This window comes from Lutjanus erythropterus, chromosome 14, assembly GCF_056507025.1.
Source record: "Lutjanus erythropterus isolate fLutEry1 chromosome 14, fLutEry1.hap2, whole genome shotgun sequence".
Lineage (NCBI taxonomy): Eukaryota > Metazoa > Chordata > Actinopteri > Lutjaniformes > Lutjanidae > Lutjanus > Lutjanus erythropterus.
Genome location: NC_139330.1, coordinates 23,379,576 through 23,400,389, shown reverse-complemented (window position 1 = coordinate 23,400,389; position 20,814 = coordinate 23,379,576). Strand labels below are relative to the sequence as shown.

General features: G+C 37.9%; 1 protein-coding gene across 1 annotated transcript; it reads right to left on the bottom strand.

Annotated features, from left to right (window-relative positions):
- Positions 1–13,494: 13,494 nt before the first annotated feature.
- LOC146315582 (uncharacterized) lies at positions 13,495–20,761 on the bottom strand. Its single transcript, XM_084736008.1, has 2 exons — positions 20,568–20,761; positions 13,495–14,540 (listed from the first exon to the last, which is right to left on the bottom strand). The coding sequence occupies exon 2, from the start codon at positions 14,464–14,466 to the stop codon at positions 13,648–13,650; it is 819 nt and encodes a 272-aa protein (XP_084592134.1). The 5' UTR covers positions 14,467–14,540; positions 20,568–20,761; the 3' UTR covers positions 13,495–13,647.
- Between the last annotated feature and the right edge of the window lie 53 nt (positions 20,762–20,814).

Genomic DNA, 20,814 nt, shown 5'->3' with positions numbered 1-20,814 from the left:
ATCCTCCTTCGAGCCTGCCCAATAATCTCTCCTCCTCTCACTCCTCCTCTCTCTGCCTGCTCCTAATCCGCTCCACAGCCGTGAAAACTTTCCATGAGGGAGAGATGACCCGTTCTAATGGGTGGAGGCAACCACCCACACACACAGCCGCGGAGGGTCCAGCCAACACACGCACATGCACACGCACAAACACACACACCAGACCTCACTAAACTCCCTTGGCATAGTCTAGATTGCCTGAATAAGACGTACTGAGTCGGGAACATGCTGCATGATTTAAACCCCCATTATGACCCTTATCAACTGGTTTTCAAGGCCCTGACAGTCAGAACACTTGTCTGGTTTTCAAATGATTAGTTGATCAATTCATTAGTCAACTGACAGAAACCTTTTTGCCACAAAGTTTGATAATCAATTAAATGTGAAATCGCATTTTTCTGGTTGCAGGTTCTGAGATTTGCATTTTTTCCTCTGATTTATGTCATTTGGTCCAAGAAAACAAACAATTTGGAGACATTTTACATATGGAAAATTAGGGTTTTAGTATTTAAATGTCTTTATTCCTGTTTGGTTTCTTTAGAGTTGATTAACCACAGCTATGTAATTGTGAGGTTTGACACTGTGAAATCATACAGAATTTTAGTGGAATCAACTAATCTTTACTTTTAACATTATATCCAAGTTAATTAAACTTGAAATTTCTAGTAATTTTTTTCAGAACACTTAAGACTTTATGAAGGTGAGTTCTAACTTGAATTCTTTTCACTTTAAATGATGAGTTGAATGAATGTACTGTACAGAGTTTAATCAACTCATTAAATTAAGTTCCTACAGAAACATGAATAGCATATGACTTCCCAGCATGCATTGTATGAGAGTTAAAACTCTCCTGACACTTTTTTTTATAGTTTGAAGAAAACAAATATGATGATGTATGCTGTAGGTCTCTCATACAACTTGTGATGTTTGCCAGTGTGACTGAACAGTTGTTGGTTCAATTTAATATCTTAAGCTTAGTGAACATGTTTTCTCAAGTACAACTGAATTAATGTCACGTATATTTGATTAGCAAAGTTTATTTATTTTGAATCATTACAAAATGACCTCTATAGTCTATTTTCACATGAGATTGTTAACATTTTTGCATGCCCCAACTTTTTTGTTTGTTTGTTTTATAATCTAAAATGTATAGAGACTGTTGAATGTCATGGCTACGCTTAAATATCCCATATAAACATTTAAAGTGATCATGTTTTTGTGCCCTGAAGTCACACAGAGTAAACACAGCAGCATCTACCGAGCAGATCTTCAAAAAGAGGACAGAACGTTGCAGTGTATCTGGCAGCTGTTTTGGAGAGCTGAGTGTGTGCAGGTGTCGAGCTCTCAGTGGGATCGTTCGGCCATTTTCCTGCAGCTTCCTGTGCACTTGTTTATTAGACCGCTTAAAGGACCGTACAGCTGGTTTTGAATGTTGTTGGCCAGTTGAGTACACATTGCATATGTTTCACATCCCTGCTGACCATTTCCCAAGTCATGCAAGTTTTAAGATCGGCTTTTCACTCAGTCGATGCTTTAACCTCAGAGGTATGCTTTTGTAAATACATTTTACAGTATGATTACTGTAAATCTAATCACAGTTCCACTATACTATAAGTGTTATTACAGTCATTTTCACAGTATTGTAAGTTGTTACAGTAATAATCAAAGTACTGTAATTATTGTTGTAATAATCAGCATGCTGTACTTTTTATCAACACTAAATCAAAAGGCATCACTGAATGAAGACTTTTTAAATTCTTATTATTTAAAAAAAAAATGTATTTATTCAATTTATTGAACCTTTAAATACTTAAGTATATATATAAAAAATGTAAGTGTTTTAGTTTAGTTTTAGTAATGCTGAATGGTCTCTGGGTGAGTAAGTGTCTGTTTTTCAGTCATACAGCTGTGAATACTCTGATTGTGGCCACTTTTTTTCTGCCAAAATAGTATTTTTTTCAAAGTTTTCCACTGGTGGCGGACATGTTTGAGTGTGTAAACTCAGCCTCCATCTGTCATTCATTATATCACCTTCTTGAAAAGCACTGCAATATGTTGCATATCCAAAAACATGTCTATTATTATTATTATTTAAAATAATATTTGAAAGTAGGTGTGTTTCTCCCACCGATCACAAATATGAGATTTTCTTTTATGCAGGTATCTCAACCCCAGTCCTGCAAACTGTTGGCTATGTGGTTGATTTACAGCACAGATCAGAAGAGGCTGTGTCACAAACTGCTGTAAAACCCCATCTGAGACACATATTCTGGATTTTCGGTTTACATGTCCAAAGAATGCTCCTAAAACCAGAATAATACCAGCATATCCCACGTCTTAATCAGCATATGCTCCATACAGAATAAAGCCTGATTCAGAATATCCAACCAGAATATGCTGTTTACATGAACTTTGTCAAATTCAGAATATCGTCATATTTTGAATATTAGTGGAACACTAGTGTGCATGGAAACATAAGTGGTCGTCAACACAGAGTCTGTGACCCCTATGGCGTATTCAGTTACTGATTTGTTTTTGTTTTTAATTTAATTTTGTCTGAAATTATGTTTGAAAATACACATCATCATTTTTATGGATGTGTACAAATGGGATATTGAAGGCTAAACAGGGATTTTCCAAACATAGATAATGTTTACTTTCACATACAGTTAGTCACTGAAAGTTACAATTTATTTGTCTTTGAAATAATACAAATTGTATTCAGTGTGTTTTGCCAAAAGAAAATTAAAATGATTTTCCTTTAAGGAAATCACATCACTGTTTATTTATACTGTATTCTGCAATTTATTATAAGACAAATAACTTTTCTGTCTCACTTAGCACAATTAGTGGACACATAAAGCTGATGATGTTTTTATTGAACCTCTAAAACCAGCCTTGTACAGGATCTCACACCCACACGCCCATCGGAGGCTGCTGCAACCATGATCGTGTTGCCAGATGCTAAGTGGTGTACGAGGTGCTGAATTTTCTCATGCTTCAATGTCACTGCCTATGTCCACTAGGTGGTGATACGACTGTGTCCTCATTGTCATGTAGATGTGTGCGGGGTGGGACTCCTATCAAACATATAATGTTTGGTGCACATAATATCAATTCTCAAAAATTTCCTAAATTATTTAATTCCTCTTTAAACAACCCACAACATCAGTTTAAATTTCACATGTTGTATTAAAGAACACAAAACTAGGTCAGTCCAGTCCCGTGTAATTCAGTCCACAAGGTAACACAAAAACCGACTTGATCCCGACTTGCTTAGATGTCACTGCACACGTGGGCAACGATAACCTCACGAGACCGAGGCGCCCAAAGTTTTTTATATACTTGCAGTTTTTAGAGCCAGGCGCCACAGTCTGCCTGTCACCTGATCAACCAGCTGACAGGCTCTAATCGGCTCTAAATTTTGACAACAAGTCAGTAAGTGATTGGTTGTCAGGATGGCCAGGTGAGAGGGGTGTGGGGTTAATTCATTAAAAATAATTAATTGATTGATTTCCCAGAGACAGTGCATATTAATAAACATTACTGTAAATATGCTAGAATTAGCCAAAAGGCTGTTTTCATTAGCCAGATGTAAAGTTGGCAACCTAAAATCAATGAAAACATTAAGAATTAATTAAATTGATCAAAGAAATCTGCCTAAATTTGATCAGTAGGGACAGGTCACTTTGAAATCTGGACACTGCTTAAAAATACCTTTGCATGCCACATACCAAGTTCAGTATCATCAGCTTTTCAGAAACAAATGACAAGAAAAGAAAGCTTAATAACAAAATGTACTGATTCATAAGAAATAAAACATAATATTTCTTCATAAAGTATTTAAATATAGCTTATAGCTCTGAATTTCTTTATTATTTTATTTTTTAATTATGTTTTAATTTAGTTCATTAATATTTGATCTTTTATTTCTTTAATTCTATTTTATTATTTTATTCTTTATTATTCTTTTTCACTTGTAAATTTTCTATTTTGATATTTTAGCTGATGATTGACCTGCACTTTTTCACGATGAACAACTACAAAATAATAGCTAATTATTTCCAGCTTTTCTCAATCAATATAAGCTTTATAATATACATTCTGTGATTTCACTTGGTACCAGTCATGGCAACGAAATTTATTTCTGGTTTTATTTTGAAAACATATGTTTATAAGTGCTATGATATTTCTACCATGGTCATTCTTCTAATTTAAGGCCCACAATCACCTCTGGAATAATGCAGGTCAGTTTTCTACATTTCCTTGATCTCTGTAAGTATTCTAGTTTGTGCTTTTGTATTTTGGGATATTTTTACAGACTGCATGGTTAAAAGAAAGTGTGTATATAGTTTAGGTAAAAAAAATGTGGAGAAAATAATTTTAATAATGAATGATGGTTTAAAACCGGACTTGAATAGGGTGCCTTTTAAAATGATTTCAAAAACATTGACAAAGGTTTTTACCATGAGCCTAAAACAGGATAGACACCAGCATCTAAGGTGCATCTTTTCCTGGAGTTACCTTCATGAGCTGGTTACTGTGACAAAGCTACTTGTATATTTCCATGAATTATAAGTAAGTATTGCCACCTTGTCTGGCCTGTGGACTAAACTGCCCAAAGTTAGGACCAAAGGAGGGAAACAGTGCATAAAAAAGCATGCTTGTGATTTTCATGTCAAATCTGAATCTAGATTAACAGAGTCCTCACTGAAGAGTGCCATGTTCAAAGTTGGTGGACGGCCCCTTTAATCTTAATCTATCAGACATTTTATCAAAGAAAGGAAGAGGAATTTTGTGTTTTGTACAATGAATGTGACTGTGTATGAAATTCTTCAACAGGCCTGTGGATCTACATGAGCTTAAATCTGCTGCACCACTTCTATCCACACACATTCATACAAATGACATAAACAGACCAGCAGTGGACCATGACATGGAAATCATGTCTGTGTTACTGAAGAATATTTCTGTTGCTTGTCTTTTTCCAGTTCTAACCGTCTGATTACCTGTGCACCGTGGCCGAAGCCACTGTGATCCCTCTGGAAAGCTTCCCTCCAGTCTCTCCATCTTCTCCCTTTAGTCCACCTCTGCCCGGCTGGTATCAGCAGATCATGCTTCAAGTGCTCGTTTTCTCATTCCCATATAGTTTTTGTAACCCCACAACACACAGGCGTTCCTCAGCTCCAATTCCATTTGCTGTTTACCATCTGCGTGGATGCAGATGGTCCTGTTTTTTAGTTCAGGATGGATGGAAGAGAGTAGAGTTTGGCCTTGATTTTATGTGTCATAAGAGAATGTCATTTCCAAAAATCGTAATCGTGTTTGAGGCACAGAATTACAAGTAGGATATTGTAAAATTATGTTATTTAACATTTTTTTCTTTACTTTTTTATTAAAAATGACTGGTAACGTCATTAACACTGTGATAGTGATGAAAAGGTCAGTGTGATGTTCTCTTAAGCTTTTCTGTTCTGTTCTCTTCCATCAGTTGATCCACTAATAAACTGGTTTTGAATTTTTAATTTTAAGAGTCAAGACTTCTGCACTAAGTTCACTTACTGTTTCCACTAGGTGGCACTACAGAACACCCATTAATTATATGTTATATTCCAGTATATCAAGTATAAACCGCAATATGAAAATTTCATGGTAATTAAATGATGGCTGTCACTCAAGGGTTACTTCCTGTTGGCAGTTTGTGGCACTATGACTGTTGGCATGTAGATGCTCTCAGGCCACAACTCTTATCACACATGCAATTTTGGGTGATTGGACAATGTTACAACAACTTCCTCTTTTATGTTGAAACATTTAAATTGAGTGCCACACAACAACCACGCATTGCTTTTAATAGCTTTTCACCACCAATGTCTCTAGATTACACACACCGAAGTTGGTCTGATCAGTTGTCTCGGACAATTTACAAACTTACCACTAGATATCCCTTAATCCTACACACTGGTCCTTTAAAACTGGCTTTTTTTCAAAGTGTTTCCTTGATTATTTAATAGATTTTGTACACATGAGACAATTTAATTTGGATGTTTAACCTGGTACTGCTGCAGCCTTTACGTTAATCTGACATTCAGGTCTTCAGACTTGTGCTGTGCTTTAAAGTGATAATGAAAGGTTCCTCAGTCTGACCCAAAATTGCCAGCGTGACTATTACATACACATTCTAGTTCCAAAAAAAATTCAGATGCTATGCAAAATGTTAATAAAAAGAGAATGCAGTACCAGCAGTCCAGAACTGTCTATGCGTGGAGCGACAACAGAGAGCTCAGACTGTTGAGCACCTGAAGTTGCATATCACGCAAGAATGAGAAAGAATTTCAGAACTTCAGCAATTAGTGTCCTCAGTTCCCAAACACTGACTGTTAAAAGAAAATGTGTTGTATCACAGTGGTAAACATGCACCAGTCCAGCCATCAAATTCAGAATGACTGTATGTGTACAAAGGCAATTAAGTTTATCAGTTTGAACATTAAATATATTTGCCATATACTATTGAATATATTGGTATTTGCAAATCATTGCATTATATTTGTATTTACATTTTACAGAGTGTCCCAACTTTTTTGGAATTGGGGTATGTAAAATTGACTATGGTATTATTCAGACCTGAGACTTGACTTATTAAGTCATCATCTGATTTTCATAATGAGGTGCATGTCTGACAGGGATTGTAAAAAAGTATATTAAATTTATCTCTGTGTTTAATTGCTTATAAATTCAAATTTCCATATACAAGAGAGAAATAATGTGCTGTTTATTCATTAATAACTTACTAGGCACATTTTTTAATGACATGGTCCTTTACGACCAAGCTCAGAGGATAAAAGTCCCCCCAAAAATACACAAAAAATTATTTTTGTTGGACAGAAATGTCAGGGACACCCTGGGATGTCCTGACACACACACACACACTAACACATAAAATATCCCTGCTAGTTAGCGACAGCCAGGCTAACCGCATAGCCATGGTACTGTAGCGTTTCCTCTAGACCAGCTTCTCTAGTCCTGCTTCAACAGATGGCCCGACAGGTCCCTGGACAGGCCTGCAAGGTGGAGGGAGGGGAGGGGTGTGGGAGTATGGGGGAGTTGAAGGGGGACGGAGGGAGGTTGTGGGGGGTTGGCACCCTCTTAGGAGGACTGAGGGGGGTGTGGGGTGGGTGAGGGATGGAGGAGACATATGTCCACAGCCCTGGCCCCTGCCGACGGACTGTCTCTGCTGGCTGCCTGGTGGTTGGCTTGCTGTCTTTCTCTCTCTCTCTCTCTCTCTCTCTCTCTCTCTCTCTCTCTCTCTCTCTCTCTCACACACACACACACACACACACAAAAACTTGTTTTTGTGACTTTGGAGGACATTGCATTGACTTGCATTAACTGTAACCAGAAAAAAACACATTTTAAAGGAGAAATTTGTGAAATATTTGCTGTAATAAATCATTAAATGAACATGATATGTTATCAGGGATTATGGAAACGTGAAGTTGAAATACTCGGCTCTCTGACAACAACACTACAGCCAGCATGTTCTCCTGAAATCTCTATTGCGGTCTATACTTGTGCCTATTTAAAGTTCTGGAAGTAAACAAGCTGCCATTGCTCTGGTGGCATCTCCCTCCAGTATACGCCTGCTGGAATGTGAGCTGTCATAAGAAGTGTAAATTTAATAGGAAGTCAGGAAGAACCTTTGCAGTCCTCAGCTGCTCCACCAGTAGTGTAAAACTTAAACTTTGGAACAAATGGAAAGCAAAATACGCAAGCCTTTACTTCATGAAGCGTGCCCCTGTCTGAGATCTTACACTCTACATAGATTCCCTGGGTGTTTGCCAGAGATGGATCAAAATATTATAAGAGAAAGGACTTTGTTCCAAGAAATATTGAGCATTTGAATGCCTGCATATAAATTATATAAATAGAAAACAGAAATATATCTGTTTCTGGCTATTGTCACAACAAACATTTACTACAAAATTTGTAGAACGTTAATATTGCCAACCAAAAAAGTTAATTGGGACGGGGGCATCATTGACTGAGGGCCAGAGTCTAACATCGTCAGTCCAATTGTCCATGCTGTTACTGTCCACAGGCAATGGCAGACATGATGTCTAGAAGGGTTACAACCCTAGACCTGCAAAAGATCCAGCAATTTTAACTCAAACCTCGTGAGAGTTTCACAAATCTTGGTTTCCCTTTCGAGACATGACCAGCAGACACAGAGTGACAGACGTTACGACATGCCACCACAGTAATGGTGGCGCCGCCAGATGTCAGAACACACAAATCGGTTGCTGGATTTGTCTATATCATCTATGGCTACAACTCATTACTGGGACAGCAGTACTCATTTTTGGATACACATTTGCTACATATTGCTCTTTTAACTCTACAAATTTGCAGTTTACCTTGCGGGGACCTGATTTTTGTCCCCAAATGATTGGAGGTGGGTCCTCGTAATGTAGGTGTGTGAACACATTTGTTTTTCCACAGTGTGAGTAATGTAACACACATACACGCACACGGATACACAAACTTACTCCACTAAGCTTGGCAGATCGCTGCAGTACAGCTCCTCTCCCTCTCCATCTGCATCTAAAAGACCCACGCGCCCCGACAATGAGGTGACCATGTCACTGCCTGAGCTGAAGCAGAGGGATGGAGAGAGGGAGAGAGTGGGAGAGAGATGCAAGAAGAGAGGGGAGAGAGGAGAGGGAGGGGATGGGGGAGGGACACATTAACAAGCTATAATCTCAACTGCCTTATCCATAATGCATTGTGTGGGCCAATTTACATGGTGCTGGTCCCTCTGGGAGAAAGGAGATCATCCATCACATTACTTTATTAGCTCCCTCACACTCTCTCACAGATGCACACACGCACACACGCACACACACACACACACACACACACACACACACACACACACACACACACACACACACACACACACACCATTATTTGTCTCTGCCTGTCCTTCTCTCTCTCCCTCTGTTTTGTGGGCCTGTTTTGTCATGGTTGTTGTTTCAAACTGCTGCTGCCTCTATAAAACAACTCCAAACTGTGGCGTGTTGTGCACACTGTGACAAGCAGGGAGGGATTTTTTTTTTTTTTTTTAAAAAGAAGAAAACGGTAGTTTATTCTTTAAAAAATGCGACAGCCTGTGGTTTCAGTATGAGTCATGGAGGAGTTTAGAGTCAGAGGATTTAGGTAAATGTCAGAAAACTGATGCAGGGCTTTGTTTTCTGAAGCTAAACTTTTCTTTGTGTGTAAGTGAATAAATCTCACAACAGTAAACCCACAAAGTACCAATCTCTGACAGTTTTTCTTCAAATTAATTTAAAATATGTCACTTTTTCAGGAGAACTGAATGGATTTAAGATATATTAGCACAGTATTTAAGATTGTACCCATGACTCTGGGTAAACTTGTCTTTGGTAACCTGCTCATAATTGACCAAAAGTAAACCCACTGTATTTGACCAGTAATATCAGGACCAAGCACACTATTTGCATGATAGGGGAGGAAAACTCTCTTTTTTCTTGTGCATTTTATTCTGTCCAAATGTTTGATGAAGATTCATTCAAGATATACATTACAATCAAATAAATATCAGACTGTGCATGATCAAAATGTTTTTTGTTCCTCTTTGAGAGTAATTTAATTCATAAGCCTTTTTAATGCAGATTCCAGTTAAATTTAATTGAACTGCACTTTTAAAGGACTTCAGTTAAACATCAGTTCCTGAATAATTTAGATGCATAAATCAGTATTAGAAATTGTAGTGCAAAATCTGTATTGTATTCATGGTTATTTAAGAAGAGAAACATTTTAATTCTCTATCTTTTTTTCTTGGAAACTATATTTTTCTTATGTATTAATAATGCCCAAAATTACCAATGCATTTTGCTTTTATCCGGCATGATGTTTTGTGTTCCTTGTGGCATATACTGAAATAAATTTCTTCTATAAAGGAAATCAATTAGATTAACCTTATTTTTTGTCGTTTTTAAATAAATTTAAATAGTGATATAATTACTGATATAAGAAACTGAATTTAGGCCTAAGAAGTTTGAAGGAAGAAATAATTTCTCGTTAATTCTGAAGTCAGTCCAGATGATATGGATGCATTAAAAATACATTAAAACATCCATAAAACCGAGTTCAGTTTGTGTGTGTGTGTGTGTGTGTGTGTGTGTGTGTGTGTGTGTGTGTGTGTGTGTGTGTGTGTGATGTGTTTTGTGTTTGTGTATAATGGCTGGATCGACTCAAGAATGTGCATGTGTGTGTCAGTGAAATTAATTGTTGGCACCTTCGCCACACACACACACACACACACACACACACAGAGCAGATCCATCAGATTCCGCAGTCACCCTGTGAATAAAAAGAGCTGTAATTGCAATCATATATGTGGAGCCTCAGCACTGCGCGCCATACCGTGCCATTAGTATCACAAATAAGTAATAATTTGCTAATGACAACATTATGTTGAGTCAGTTTAGGGGCAATTAAAGTGAGTGATATTTACATATGCCCAATGAATCACGGAGCGTGGCAGTTCAGGCCGACTCTAATGAATATTCATCCAGGCATTTCTCCCCTGCGCGCTGCAGTTTATAAACTGAATTATGGCTGATTTGCCCTTTTAAAAAATGAACATGGGCGCATCTCCCACAAGGAGGCGGTGAACAATAACGTCTGATTATAAAAATGTTTTACTGCTAAACTGCCGGTGAGGAGACGGCGGCAGCGTGGTTAAAGACTCACTTGGAGGGGTGCGGAGGAGGGAGAGCCCGGCTAAAATCAATCCAATTTAGTCTCGGCCTGTCCACCTTTTTAGACTGACATAAATATTTACAGTGTGCATTCAGAGAGCTCTATACATCACGAGTATCACACTGAACGTGTAATTGATTTGTTTTTACTGGCGGTAGTTTGTCTTCAGATTAGCCCAAGTGGAGGTCATGGTTCACACCGACCTTTAGGCCTGATTTCCATAAGGAGACCCTCTGCCCCACCACCTCCACCGCCCCCGGTGATTCCTCCGGTAATTGCCCCCGGTGTGTGTGTGTGTGTGTGTGTGTGTGTGTGTTCGGGTGGGTGCTGACCTCTCAGGTGCAGGATCAACAGGCGACATCAGTTTGCATTCACAGGCTGCTTAACAAGATGGGCTGCATGTTTATCATGCAAATAAGCAGCTCTCTGGCAGGTGTCAGACACACACTCAACACACGCGCGCGTGCGCTCGCGACATGCACGCGCTCACATGTATGCTCGCGTGCAGTGTCTTTAAACAGGACTGCAATTATTGTCAAATCGACTAATGTAACCATAGACACAGGAGGTTTTAACCTGACAAATGCAGCTGTACATCATAATGACCACTGATGTAATACAAGTATCCATTAATAATAAAAATAAAAAAATCATATAACCAAATCAAGCCTTCCAGCTGACTGGCAGCACCTTTAAAGCGTGACTTTACATAGATTTTCCCCTACTACAGACCCATACAAAGCTGTTATACTTCATATTATGAACAGTTAATCCACTATAAGTGTGGTTTATATGTCAATATATATATATGTCTACAATATCATATGGTCAAATATAGGATTTTTTTTTTCCTTTTTAAATTCAAATCTTATATGTCTCTTACTCTTGTTGGTTATTTAATTTGCACAAATCAAGTACAGACACAACATTTAAAAAAAATAATCAGTCATGATCTTAAATTCACAAGCCATTAGTGATAAGTAATTCATTTATTTCTGTTTTTGTTGTTGTAAACAAATGCAAGTGATGACATTTTTTATTTCATTTTTTAAAATAACAAATAAATATTAGGCCATAGTTTATAAGCTCTCAAAAAAGTACCTCTGTCCTAAAAAATATATTCCTCACACGCTCTTAAAGTGCTGAGATTTGTCAGATTTATGGTTCATTGGATTTGTTTTACATAACTTAAATAGTAAGAGGAAAAGAACAACCTTTTTTCTTCATGCTGTCAGTCAGCTCAGTCCTCTTCAGTTCACTTCTTGCTCTTGGAGTCCAATGTATCTGCTGCCATCTTGTGGTTCAACTTTGTCAACATGAAAATCTTTTTCTCATGTTTGGAAATTTAACACATGACTCTTGTTACTCAAATACATTGGACACTGCATCTTTTCCACAACAATAATCACAATCATGAAAAGTAGAACAAACATATCAGTCTGGAAAGAATCAGTCATCACCAGTATGCAGTGTAACTGCTGGGATGTACTTCATGATGGAATATTTCACATTTTCTATCTTTGTGATAATCAGGAAAAACACAGGAACAAACCACAACTTTCATTTCATTTGGGGGTAACACCATCGATCTAACATAAACAACATTTGGAAACAAAGGGCTTTCAAGCTAGAGGGGGTTGGCAGGCTACTCTGGTCCCTCAGAGGGTCTCTCATTAGCTGACACATTTTGTTTTGACATGCTGATAAACAGCTGTGCTGCTTGGGAAAATTCTGATTATTATGCTTTTACTTTGGTGTTATCACAAGTAAAAACAAATCACAAATCTCCCAGATTCAAGAAAGTCACAGCAGTTTTGCATCTAAAACTGGCTAAGATGTTCCTTGATCAGGTTTGTTGTATCTTTATGTTCACTCTGAAGAAACATGAGTCTAACTTTAAATGCAATATGATCTGTAAACTAATGACCACTGTGAGTGAAAACAAATGCAATGTAGACCTATATTCAGTTGAGTGCAGTACAAAGGCAATATAAGAAATGTTCAAAGTGATAAACTTATAATTTTTTTGTAAAAATATTCACTCATTCTTAATTTGATGCCTGCAACATGTTTAAAAAAAATGTAATGGGTGAACAAAAGACAACAATTAAAAGACTGATACTGATTGATATGACCTTTGACCCCTCAAGTGACATTGCATTGAAAACAGTCATTATGAATTTTAAGACTCTACCATGCAAAGCAAAAGCTACATATTAACAACATCTAGAAACTTTGAACATAAATATCTTGTTTTTGTACTGTATTCAATTAAATATGTATCTAGTATCTAGTACTAAGTATTTGAAAATCATTTAATTATCTTTTATATAAGTTTTACACAAAATTGAGGTTTGTTAATCAGAGGTACAGGCCTGCAACAATCTTCTGTTTAACCTTAGCAAACTATGACTTTCTTTATATGGCCCTGAAACTCTTATTGCACTTTGATTCACACTTATGCACTGCTGCACTTCTTTTGATTCACTCTATTATTATTATTATTATTATTATTATTATTATTATTATTATTATTATTATTATTATTATTATTATTTTGTATGATTTATTTTATTTATGTATTTATTTTACATTAATTATGGCATTCTCACTAAGTTTCTACGTTAATTCTAAGTTCTTTTTTATTAGAAGATCTTGGTTAATTTCTAAAGCACTCTGGGCTGTATTTCTTGTAAGTAAGGTGCTACACAAATAAAGTTATTATTCATATAGTCCAAATGATCCCAGGGAAAAAAGAAAATTGTTATTTGCAGGTTGGTCCTGAACTCCATCTCCCTCCTGTTCCCTCCTCAAAGAGTAACATCAGTAGACAAAGCTGACATATATGACAGATGTCTCTGGTAGTTTTGGCAGGTGTAGGTCGGGGAAAGGCAGCACGCCGTCGTTGTCAATGTGTGTCTGGACTGTGTAGGCTTTGACCACTGCTCCCCACTCCAGCACAGAGCTGTGAATGATTCCCAGTCTGGCCTGTTCATGATACGCTGCTCCCAGCTCCCTGCCCAATAAGAGGTCTTGGACCTGGGTTGAGGACAAAGCCAAGGAATCACTCTTCATGTCCATGTCAATCAGGTCCATGTTTGTGTCTCTGTCCCTGTTGTATCTATTAGTGTCCAAATGTGCACCATTGTCTCTGTCTGGGTCATTGAGTGAGTCTGTGTTCCTGGCTTTGTTCACATCTGGACAGTGGTGAACCGGCCTCAGTGGCATGTTCACCACCGTCAGCCTCTCCAGGTGCTGCACAGCAAAGTGTCCCTCCAGGAAAGATGACGGTGTCCCTCTGGACCCCCCGGGGCCACAGTGGATCAGGGTAAGGTGCCTCACCTCTGAGTTGTTGAGCAGACGTGCCGTGTTTAACTGTGACGTGAACCAAACGGTTAAACGTCTCATCCGGAAAACAGGAGACGAGTGTGACTGGGGACGGTGCAGCGTGGACAGCTGGATGTCCTTGCATCTGCAGTCTGCAAGTGATGAGACGCTGCAGGGCTGCGGATCCTGGCTGCAGGAGTAGTAGAAAAAGCTGTTGTGGGTCACATAAGCCAGGCGCAGGTCAGAGCGCTGCAGAGCCATGGACACACACAGCAGCACGCAGAGGAGAGGGGCAGGAGGGCTGAAGGCAGACATCACTGCTGCAGGAACATACTGTTGGTACTCATGTGTGGATGTGTGTGTGGGTATGCAGGTATGTACACCTGAGCCTATAAAAAAAAAGAATACAATATCAGAAAAAGTCACATTATTGAGTCATTCATCATTAAGTTTGCGGTGTATGCAAAGGCAACAAGTGGTGAGAAAGTACTCAGATCCTTTACTTTAGTAAAAGTAGTAATGTCACAATGTAAAAATACCTGTTACAAGTAAAGGTTACATTTAAAGCAAGTACAAGGAGCTTTAATATTTTGTTTATTTTGGAGCCAGTACAGAAGTGTTGCAACAAAAAAATGTGTCTGAGGTAAAATAGCTCATTGTCCAGAATATCACTTTTAAGGTTGTTTTGTTAAATGGTCTTAATGATGGTTAATGCTTTAATAAGGGACTGTGGAAAGTATAATTCCTGATGCCTTTCCAGCAATTGCAGTAAATTTGCCCAAGAGGGGTTGATAAAATATGCCTTTCTTTCATCTTACATTTGCATGCATTTCTTTACTTTTTTTTTTTTTTTGGACTAATGAACATGAGAAGGATTACACAGAGATAAAGAAAGTGAATGGGACACAGAAGCAGAGAGCAAAAAAAAAAAAAAAGTTTTGTTATGCCAGCCACAACTGCAAATACAAAAGTCTGCTTCATGTGTGGCGGGGTTGAGAAATCCTAAAATGAGAATTTGTTGGTGTGGTTTTGGAAGTTTTGGAAAAGGCTTTTTTTTTTTTTTACAGTTGTTTTGCAGCCTGTTACTGACAGACTAAGATTCTTGTTTACTCTTTTCAGTGGCTTTTTCTTGGCAGTTTCTTAGAGATTTGACATTTGTCCATGGCAAGATTATAAAAGCCCTCGTTTTATATCAGCCAAAACCTCCAGCGCTATAAGGAACACTGACATGGAGCCGACAGTACACACAGACACTATTTGTCATCATTAGTTCGGACTGCCTGTTGTGATGTGAAGCTCTCTGATGCCTGACTGAATCTCAAATTGTTAATCAGGCTCTATGTGCGTCAGATAAATGTTTTTATTTTCTTGTCTGTGAGATGTGAGTCTCTGTGTTGATGTTTGACCCTTTGTGGATATAAAACTGTAGTGGATGCATCATCAGTATGAGTATGATACTTTATATATAGGCATACTGTATAGTTTACTCCTCTAATGATACCTGTAGGGACCAGTTATTTTGTAGAATCTTATTTTAACATAAATTAGAGGAGGTCACTCATCAGGTTGCAGATCTCCACCAGGCAACATGAAAATATTTGGATTTAACCCCTTTTTAATCACCAACATTTTGATTAGTAACTGTGCTTTACTCACGCATTTTTCTCAGTAACTGTAACAGATTATAATTTATTTTGTAACTTAATTATGTAACTAGTTACTCCGCAACACTGTAAGTAGGTAAGTCTTGTTTTTCCACCTAACAGCAGTTGATCTCTTGCAGCCCCTACCAGCTGGTTAAAAGAAATTAAGAGTGTTAGTGGTCAGCAGTCAGTATGGGATATATATAGGTTTTATACAGCTTTTTACTTTGCAGTATGTGCTTTATATATTGTTTTATTTTATTTTACTATGTTTATTTATATGTTACATACCAACATAACAAGGTAAATTCTTGTATGTGACATCCCACTTGACAGTAAACCCAGTTCTGATCCTGGTTATGCTTGTAGTCTTGAGCCATTAGCCTCAACCAAGGTCTGGTAAAGTCACTTCTTTCCAACTCTACACCAAGACTTCATACAACTTTTTTCATGCATGCAGTAGTACTCCCCAGACTGATCTGCGGAAATCTGCGAAATTCCCATTTAAGTAAATATTTCTTCCACTGCTGTTCATTGCATTCCAGGAGTGATTTTATGTCATAATTTTATCTTTTGGTAACATGTTCGTCCTCAGAATGTCTTTTCACCCTTGAATGTTACTGCAGTAATGATTCACAACTAGAACTTTTGACAAACCTCAGGGAGCAGGTGTGAACTTGTTCCATGTTGCTGTGGGTTGTTCACATAATCAAATAAAATTAGCTTCACACTGGAACTGCTTAAATCCAGCATGACGGAGTGAAATACAGCGGTGAAATGTAACTAAGTGCATTTACTCAAGTATTCTACTTAAGTACAAACTTGAGATAATTTACGAGTATTTTCACTTTATCCAACCTTATACTCCTTATACTAAGGTACTTTTTACTCCACTACATGTGTTTCACAGATTTAGGTACTTGTTATCTAGTCAGATTACAGTTTTCATGCTCTTCCTGTGTCTCCAGCTTTCATGATTTTGAATATGATTTCTTCTGATAAACAGAATGATTAAGTGTTCTGTTATGGCTTCTTGCTGCCAGAGTTACCAGCTGGAAATTTCAACTGGAACAGAAGTTGGATTTCTGATTCAGAAAGTTGGATGAACCTCACCAGCCCCAACCTCAAAATCCAAGATGGCTCAGCCACAACAGTGAGCTGCATACTGTTTATTAGCACTTCTCTCTTAATGTGCGTCTCATTAAATCAGTCGTACACACAATGCAGTCCAAGTTCAATCTGTGGACATGTTGCAGCACTGTTTGTATTTGCAAAATACGCTAGCCAGGTTAGTGATTGTTAGGTAGTACTTCTATTTTTCATATTTACAGGCATTGAATAAAGTATTTTTACTTGTAGTGGAGTATTTTCAGTGTGGGATTAAGTAAAGGATCTGAATACTTCTTCCACCAGTGTTTATATGAAAATAAAATGCTTTGCCTGGGTCATGTAAATAGACCCAACCCTCTTTCATCAGCTCAGGTCATCTTTCATACAGGAGACTCTTGTTATTGGAGTGAATCACTGTGAGGTCGCTCCCCTGTGCGTTTCTCATCCATTAAGTATTTTCTTACCAGGACGTGAAGAGAAGGGATGTGGACATAATGACAGCTGGTTTGGATCAGGACTTTGTTACACACACACACACAAGCGCACACACACATTGTGATGGGTGTGTTCTTCCTGCGCTACAGTTAAGGATACATTGTTTGGCACTGGAAGCCCACATTGAATTTCACCAACACACACATGCACACACACACTTAGAAAATTATAACTGTGGATTTTGCTCTGAGATTCCAGGGAAAACATTGTTTTGAAGTCTTGGCTTTTTATAAAAGTCTGGGTAGATTTTATGGTTTGGCAGTAATATCAGACCAGGGACATGACTTTCTGCCTCATTTTGAAGCACAGCTGACCACCACATTCTTCCTTTGGCCTGGTGTGACATTAAACAGAAGAAAATGATCATCTACAGTATATTTAACATACTTTTCCACTTTTTTTTTTTTTTTATCTTGCCTCAGAGTTTTAAAAAATGCATGTTGTCTGACAGTAGCATCAGTATGTATTCTGTATCATTTCACTTCAGCTCTTCATTGAAGCTCTATGCTGTTTACACTGACTAAAATTTTGGACTTTGGAAATGGAAACATAGATTGTGGCTTGGTATAACTCGCATTCAAAATTCAGTCCGGTATATTTGAAAAACTGGGGATCTCCACTAAAATTGAAAACAGTTTTGTGGGTTTGACCATTGTTTGGCTGCACTGCATGAATTTGTACTGACTGAACCACCAGTGGAATTAAAGGGGCTTTTGGGGTTCTTTATTTTTCTGTGTTTTGCTTGCTTCCTCATAAAAATATCTCAGCAGATCAAATGGAGTATGAGGAAATGTTAGATAATAATGAAAATTAAGCTATTAAACCAATTACAGTCATAAGATGACTGCAGTGTTATGTGCATTATGTAATTAGTTGTGCTTACAGGATTAATCAAATTATGATCTGTATTTCTCTGTCATGTTAACAACTCTTGCAAAACATAAAGGATTTTGTCTTACAGTCTGTGTAGGCAAAGCTTATTTATCTGAAAGACCTACCCAAAACTATTAAAAACACACAACTGAGCCACAGCACAATGAACACAGGCACTAACATTTATTTTGAGTCGATCCCACATAAACCACACTGCTGTCTCAATTACTCACCAGTGTACCAAATGTGTAGATGAAAATATTCCCTGACAAATGTACTATTTGCTGCTGTTTGAGTAATGATTTAATGCTGTTTTAAAAACAAGTAACCCTTTCTAAAAGATGGACTTCTACTGTATATTTGTGGCCCGTGTTTGGAGAACATGAACAAGATGTATTTTGATGTTGGTAGACTTGTTGCTTGAGTTTGACATTTTGAAAAATACACTAATTTTATTCCTTTCTGAGAGTTAGATGAGAAGAGATATCAATCCTAGGTCTGTACAGTAAGCAAGCTAACCAGGAGGTGATTATCTTCACAAAGCACAAAGACTAGAAGCAAGGGCATGTGAGAGAAAGCCTTAACAATGAATTCTGTCTGTGGTAAAACACAAAAAGAAAGTTGAGAAAGCTTATACTAGATTTTAAGAAAAACCACATGTGCCCAGGTAGTTGGGGGGCCCATGGCACCATAGAGTTTGAGCCCACTGACAGAATAATTGATTAGGTGACTCCTAGCAAGGGATACCTTAGAGAACAGGCAATATGATATTTGCCAGATGTTAAGACATCTTTACACTATATCTGTAGTACTTGCAGAAAAGTTCTTTGTCACAGTTTGTTCATCTTCGACGTTGTGTGACCCAGGCCTGTAATAAACTGCTGAACGGATCTCCTCGTGCCATCTCTCCTTAGAAAGAACATCCACCACAGAAAACTGTTATTACAACAGCATAACATGTGAAAGTCAATCCACACAAAAAAAAGGTGAAGTGAAAAAGGTCACAAGTTGTGGTTTTGGGAGTAAACCAGTGGAGAATGCAGGAAGTTACTGCTACCAGCCAAGGAATAGTCCAGAATGTGACGCCCAGTAAAACTGTCACTTTTTGTCTTCCTGTTTCCAGGCTTTATACAGGCAGATATGAGAGGGGTATCAACCATCTTGGCATGAAAGAATAAGCATATTTCTCCAAATGTCAAGCTATTCCTTGAAAAACATCTCTGTTTTTGCAAAAACAAATTACTTTAATGAAATCCTTCCCTTACTCAGTCAAGCTATCCTGGGCTAATGCACTTGTCTTCGGCGGCAACACTGAACTTTAAGAGGAATGACATGAGGGAAAAAGTATCCAAGTAGCAAAGAGAGAACAAACGAATCAAAGATAATTATGCTTTTATAACATAAGTTGATACAAGTTTTTGGACCCTTTTTTAATGGAAAAAAAAACTGAATTGCTTGTAGTGTTTATGAGGGGTTTCTATCAAAACAAAACTTCACTACTAATCACAGCCACATACATAGTAGTCTATGTATGTTTGTATGCCAACAAATGTTGAGAGCATAGGTCAGATTTAAAAAAATGAGGAAAATGCCAACCAGCATTAAAACACAACTTGGTGGACAGAAAAGGGTGAGCGTCAGGATTCAAAGTGCCACTATTTGCTTTTCCCTCAGGCCCCAAAATTGCTCACTCTCCAGTCAAGAGAACGTAAGTATCACAGTCCTGCACGGGGAAACATATTTCTTTCCACGTCCTGGCTGAAAAAACTCTCTGCCCATTAAGATAAAAATGAATGAGTGTCTGACCACATATCTGGCTGAGCTATGAATCACTGTCTTGGACTTGCGCCTCAAACCTCAAATATTAGCCTATCGAGTAATTTTTTTGGGTCAGGGGTGATGTTTGCCTTATTAAACATCACTGAAATGAGCTCACTCTCCACTTCTACTCACTCTCATGTAATCTCAGGAGAAAATACATTCACAACTGGATGACAAGTAACACCCAACAGTTAAATAGAGGATTTTCATCCAGCATCACAAGCACTTGAAACGTTTTTTTACGAGACTAGATTTGCGAGAATGTCTCTCTTACATAACTCAAACACAGGAATGCACAAGCTATGTAATGTAATATGAGGATATACAGCAGATTTGTCTGTTTCTTCCTTTTTACAGATTACAAGAGTTAACTGCAGAACACAAATAGACATTTTTAACAGTTGTTAAAGTACACTAAACAGTCTTAAATGGTAGTATACAGTAAGATTCCCAGTTTTCTGGTGTATAACTCACCCCAAGTTGCTGCTGAAGAGCTGATATGGGAATGCGTCAGTTTGAGGCTGGGATGGGGAGGAAAAATCACACATCCAGCTGACGTCAGGATGTGGGAAGTATCCCACAGACAAAGCTGTAACTAGCATCAAGTGCAGACTGAGTTCAGCTTCAAATGCTGCATACAAGCATAGGCTACTTTATGTTTGTTCTAATTAGAACAAACGTGAACTAAAGAGGATCCCACAGACTTTATTTTCAATAGTCT